We start from the raw sequence: 6000 nt of genomic DNA on the forward strand, positions 1-6000 counted from the left end.
TTTACTATTACAAGACCTTTGTTACAATAAATATCTCGTGAAATGGGAAGAATCTGTAAATGTTTTCAAGGTAAAAACAAAACTCATCAATAAAACTCAACAACAACATCAGCAAAAGCATCAGTGATATCTGGCTGATAAACCCGACTAAGGGAGATGGTCCCAGAAGTGAATGTAAATAATAAGAAAAATGAGGCAATTGAAAAGTTGAGTCATGGGTCCATGAAGTAATTTCTGCCTAAAGCTCTGGTGAGATCACCAGTTTTTCTCCCATGCTGTGGCAGCTTTTGTCCCTGACCAGAAAAAGCAGGAAGTGCTCCACTGTATTGCTATTGCCAAGTTGGGTATCCTTAAAGGAGATATGGGTAAAGGAAAAGAAGAAGGAAGGGAAGAAAGATTCTTTAATGCAGATTTATAATTTCACAATATAGGTAACCCCCAATTTAATTTTTTAAGTTAGACCTCAATCAGTGAGAAGTTAAATGTCTTATCCATGGTCTTGGTGTCAGAGGCAGTATCTGAATCTAACTTCTCTTATTGCTAAGATTAGCCACTTAGATGCACTTTGCCACACTGTCTCTTAAATTTATAGAGCAAAATACTCTTCTTGTAATAACTGTGCATTAGATACTGAATTTTTTACTGAATCTATTTTACTGTAAAAGTAGTGAAGTTAAATAATTTGTCAGCTTCCAATCCAATTCTGATGTTCTTTCACTTTTCAGGCTGCTTGTTTTCGTTACAACTTCTTCTCTATTCCCTGACCTGTAGCCAGGTCTTTAAGAGCCATTGCATCCATATTTTGTCATTGAGGTGGATGAATGGGAAAGACAATAAAAAAAACAGGTCCTTCTACCATAAGCAGAGGCTCCCAACTGAGACACAATTATCAATAAAAAAATGTTTTGGTGCTTAGTGACTCAATCTAACTCAACACATTTTCTACTTACAACCTTATCAGCCTATTGTAAATTTCCTAAACCCTACATTTTCTATTATAAATGTGTTTGAACTCAAGTGACCCTAAAGCTTTTGCAAGAAACATCACTGAATCTAAATGTCACCTAGACCTATATTTCTTACCCTGAGCTATTATTTCATTACATGATCACAGGGAGTAGCTTTTTCATCAGTGTTCAAGGCAGACATATCAAAGATTCATCTATCTGGTGGCATTAGTTACATTCTCCTGAAACACGTGTGATGCATTGTAATGGAATGTACTGACATGGACCAGATAAGATAGGGCAAGCCATTAGCTACCTCAGGTGAAAACATTTGACAGCTGGCTATGCAGCTTCCATTTCATGTTTTACAGGGATAAATAAACTACATTTTCTCATTTGTTTGACAGCAGTGTATATTGCAGTTAAATGAGAGGATTGAAATTAAAGATGGAAAAATGTTTATTCTATTACTCTAGCTCTAGCAAGGCAGTTTGAAACTTCACTGTCTCCTTCAAATTCAGAAGAGCATTTGAAGCACTTGGGCTGGCTATCAGCTTCTCCTAGGAGTGTGAAGGAAATGTTTCTAGGTGAAATTCTCTCATTGTAACATTCTACTTCTTTATGTTCATAGATAAGAACTAATTTACATTGTACCAATTCATCTTTGTCATTCTCTGAAAGCAGGAAGATTTCATTTGCCCAAATGCAATTGAGTTCTTAGTAGTAAAGTTTGTTCATTTTTCTCATTGACTACTAGATTAGTGAGTCAGCATTAAAACTTCAAGTAAAGGGGTGAGTTTTGCTACTGGGAACTTTCCATTGTCAACAAAATTTAGCTTTTTAAAAAATTAGCAAGAATGATGATTGACTCTGAATCAATAGGTCTAGGTTTGAACTAGCTCTGATGCTTAGAAACAGTAGGTGAATTTTTTAAACTGGAGCTTCACTTTCTTCATCTGTAAAGCAAGAACTATCTAAGGATAACCTAACAGATAAGACAACCTAGTTTATTTATCAAGGTAAAATTTGAAAGGAAAGCTTTTCAGCCTGCTGTCAAATGTTTTCACCTGATATAGTAGATTGGCTGTCCCTTCCTGTCAGTCCATTTGTTTAAATTATCTCTAATGTTGCTTCTGCTTCTGTGATCCATTTCTGTTATGTAATGGTACCTTGCATCAGAATCAGATTTTTTTGCATATGTTAGCAGTAATTAATTGCTTTGGGGACTATGAGTCATGATGATTCCTAGGCATTAACTGAAGGAAGCTAAAAGATTTGTGGATATGAGTTAAAAATCTTCATGATGTCAGAAAGTTCTCAAGTGTTAACCAGTGTTTTTGTACATGTAGGAAGTGTACATTTCATCTATAAAAGGCCCCCATTGACTGCCAAAAATGTTAATGAATGATTATCATATCTATCATGGATAGCCAAATACATAACAATTACAACTTAATTATGATCACCTTTATTTTTTTAGTTATTATTTAACATTTCTAAGTCTCAAGTAAACAAAAGATAAACTCCTTCTCCCTAGGGATTTACTAAGCTCAGATTCATATAAAAAGAAGTAACAAACTACAAAAATGTTAATATTTAGTATTGTTTCTTTACATAGTATATGTCTATTATGTTACTTTTACAATACTGGAACATATCACTTGTATTTTAGTGGTTAAAACTGTGAGGCAGAAGGAAAGAAATCTCATAGAGAATAGAGATCAGACTGATAAGGAAGAATTGGTGAATGACAAAGTATTAGCAGATGTATGAATTGTGGAAATGATTACTACTCATATTAACAGTAATATATTATTGCCAAATGCTTGACAATATACTATATTTTATCTTTAGTACAGAATCATTATTCCCATTAGATTTGTAATGCTATTGTACTTCAGAGAGGTTTGAGGATTTTCAACCATGTCACACATCTACCAGATAGCAAAGCTTAAGTCCTTTTGATTTCAGAAAGGAAATCACATTGGTAGAGATAAAGCTAGCTTGGATTTTCCTTTTGCCCACAATAAAAATTATATTTGGCATTGCTGGCCTTGAACCAGCTCTTCATGTCCTTAGTTATTTCCCAGGACAACCCTCCTTCAATAGTCAATCTTTTATTTTATTTTATTTTATTTTTTTTTCTTCCCTACATCTTGACCCCTTGATGAATCAGTTTAACTATGGTTTTCTTTTCTTTTCTTTTTTCTTTTGTTTTTTGTTCATATATTTTATCTCATACTCCCGACACATACTATATGCAGTAATAAAAAAGAAAATCAGATAATTATAAAATAAATACTATGTGAACCTGTACAGGTAAATGCATTCTTTTGTCATGGGATTACAGAATCAAAAATCTGGAGCTGGGAAGGACTATATATACTTCATGTGATCTTTAACAGGGGCTATGTACCTATTTATTTTAAAGTTTATTTTAATAACTATTCCAGTATATTTTGTTTCTTTTTTATTAATTTTATAATTATATATTTTTTATTGACAGTATATATGCATGAGTAATTTTTAATAACATTATCCCTTTATTCATTTTTCCAGATTTTCCCCTCTCTCCCTCTACTCCCTCCCCTAGATGACAAGCAATCTCATACATTTTACATGTGTTACAGTATAACCTAGATATAATATATGTGTGTAAATCCAGTATATTTTGTTTCTTTAGCAATACTTTGTATTTTGTCTTATACATTTAAAAATATTTTTATGAGAATGGCTTTGCCAGTGGGATTCATCTCTCTCTCTCTCTCTCTCTCTCTCTCTCACACACACACACACACACACACACACACACAATTAAGAAGCTCTTTTCTGATCTAAAATCCTAATTTTTCATTCAAGGAAGTTAGCTACAGTTGACTTGCCAAAGAACATACAAGTAATGAGTGAGTAGTAACGCCTGAATTTAAATTCAGCCCTTCCAACTTAAAAGTGATTTTTTTAATAATTTCTACCATATGCTGGAGAAATATCACAAATAATTAGAATCTGGTTATCCCAAATAATTGCAATTAATCTTTGTCTATTTTTAAGTATCTCTACCAAGCATTGAAGAACTAATGACACAATTTCTCTATCATTTATTAGGTTGTACAAGTTGTGCCAACCACCTCCCCCTGCTGGAGAAGAATGAAGCAAAACTCTCACTAAGAAAGCAAATAGCTGCTTCTGGAACAATGTACAAGAAGCCTGGGTTTTTCCTAATAAATCATGTTGTGACTCTGGATAAACTTCCTGCTCTAGAGAAATTGTTTATCTATATTTTTCTATCAATGTTACTTATTAAGCAAAAAAGAAAAAAAAACAGATTTGGGGTTCTAAATCTCAATATTTCTCCTGTAAGGATATAAGAAGCTAACTCATTTTGATGCTTTTTATCCTGGGAGATTATCATTGAAAATGTGTCGCAGTTTCTAACAGTCAGCTTGAACTCTCACAAATCAATCTCTCATCATAGATTAGCATGAGACATCAATTTTAAAAGATATTGCCATTAATCCTTGAAATTTACAAAAAATCAAAGAACATTTCAAATAACAACAATGGAGTGCTTTCTTTTTCATTTCATCCTATTAAGGGCATCAATACTGACAAATTTAGACTATTTCATTTTTTCAAAATGTAAAGAATAATGCAATCAACTGTTCTACTTTATTTGATCATTTATTTCTGGATTGTGGTTATCCTTTTTAAATGTTACTAAAATATATATTTTTTGTTTTTCTTTCTTTTCTTATTTTGAAGTTGAATATGTGAGAAAATATATAGAGAGGTTTTAAATATTTTGTAGGCTGTGTCATTCTCTTCCATCCTTTCTTAGCATTGGGGAAAAATGAATGAAAATAAAATCTTTTTTAGCTCACTTCCTGGAATCCCCCAGGATTCAAAGATAGATAAATAAGAGAACTGGTAGTTAACATACCTTTCTATGCTTTCTTTATGATCTTCATGATCTCCAAATGCATTCTCTGGCCCAATATTGTTCATGCCTTCTGTGATCTATGTGTATATGAAAGATATTGTCAGCTGAGGGCCAGCCTTGCAGTCAGAATCCATATTCAAGTACTGCTCTAGTATTGAAGTACACAGCACTTGCTGTGTGACTTTGGGCAAGTCACTTAACCACTCAGTGACCCCAGCCAATTCTATTAATTTAAAGTTATAAATGAGTTGTATACCTGCCCCCCAGGGAAGGGAACATTCATATTAGGGAGATTCCCACAGCAATAAAATCATGACTCTGGATGTTCCAGTCTCCATCCAAAAAAAAAAAAAAAAAAAATGGTGTTTGTGAATATGTAAAGGAAGTCTTTAACTCTTTGTTGTATAATTATTGTCTTCCTGTCTCAACTGAATGTTGAGGGTTTGGAATGTAGGGAGAGAAAGGTGATGACAAATAGGACAAGGAATAGATTGACCTTATTTTAAGTTTGATTTTTAAAACTTAACTCTTTTACAAGGTGGTTAGAGAGGTGAGACACTTGATTTTGCTCTCCCTCTATAGGACTATTGCCTATTGAGACTCCAAGAATGTTAAATGGTGCATTGCGAGTAGTTTCAGTATTATGACATACATACATACATACTATATTAAAACCACATTTGTGATGATTTGTATGACCTTTTACAAAATAGTTCATAATTCTTGGAAACATTGCATACTTAGTATTTTAAATTATACCTATAATTTGTAAGATTTTAAAGTTAGTGAAGTAGTTTTGGTGTTGGGTTTTGAAACCAGTATTTTTTTTTTATTTTTTTTATAATTCACAACTTTTAGAATAATGGGCTCATCTTTAATGGGTTTGTGACTTTTATTCTGGTTCTGATTAATTTATTTATGTAAAATTATTACATATTCTAAGCACATAAAGAGAAACATTTTCTGAAATTAAATTTTACTTGTGAGATTTATCATCATTAAACCACCATTATTAAAAACTGCTACCATTATTAGCAGTAAGTTTCATAAAAATGCAACAAGATTCATAAACATATATGCATATATATGTATATATATATATACTCACACTCA

At 32.4% G+C, this 6000-nt stretch overlaps 1 protein-coding gene across 1 annotated transcript in view; it reads left to right on the top strand.

The window, feature by feature from the left end:
* Positions 1–4195, top strand: part of PREX2 (phosphatidylinositol-3,4,5-trisphosphate dependent Rac exchange factor 2) — a 388457-nt gene extending 384262 nt beyond the window's left edge. The window contains exon 40 of the mRNA XM_074278839.1: positions 4053–4195. Coding sequence (XP_074134940.1) covers positions 4053–4098 — 46 coding nt within the window. The 3' untranslated portion in view covers positions 4099–4195. The remainder of the gene's footprint in view (positions 1–4052) is intronic.
* Positions 4196–6000: the final 1805 nt, after the last annotated feature.

The sequence above is a fragment of the Sminthopsis crassicaudata genome, chromosome 1 (assembly GCF_048593235.1).
Source record: "Sminthopsis crassicaudata isolate SCR6 chromosome 1, ASM4859323v1, whole genome shotgun sequence".
Classification (NCBI taxonomy): domain Eukaryota; kingdom Metazoa; phylum Chordata; class Mammalia; order Dasyuromorphia; family Dasyuridae; genus Sminthopsis; species Sminthopsis crassicaudata.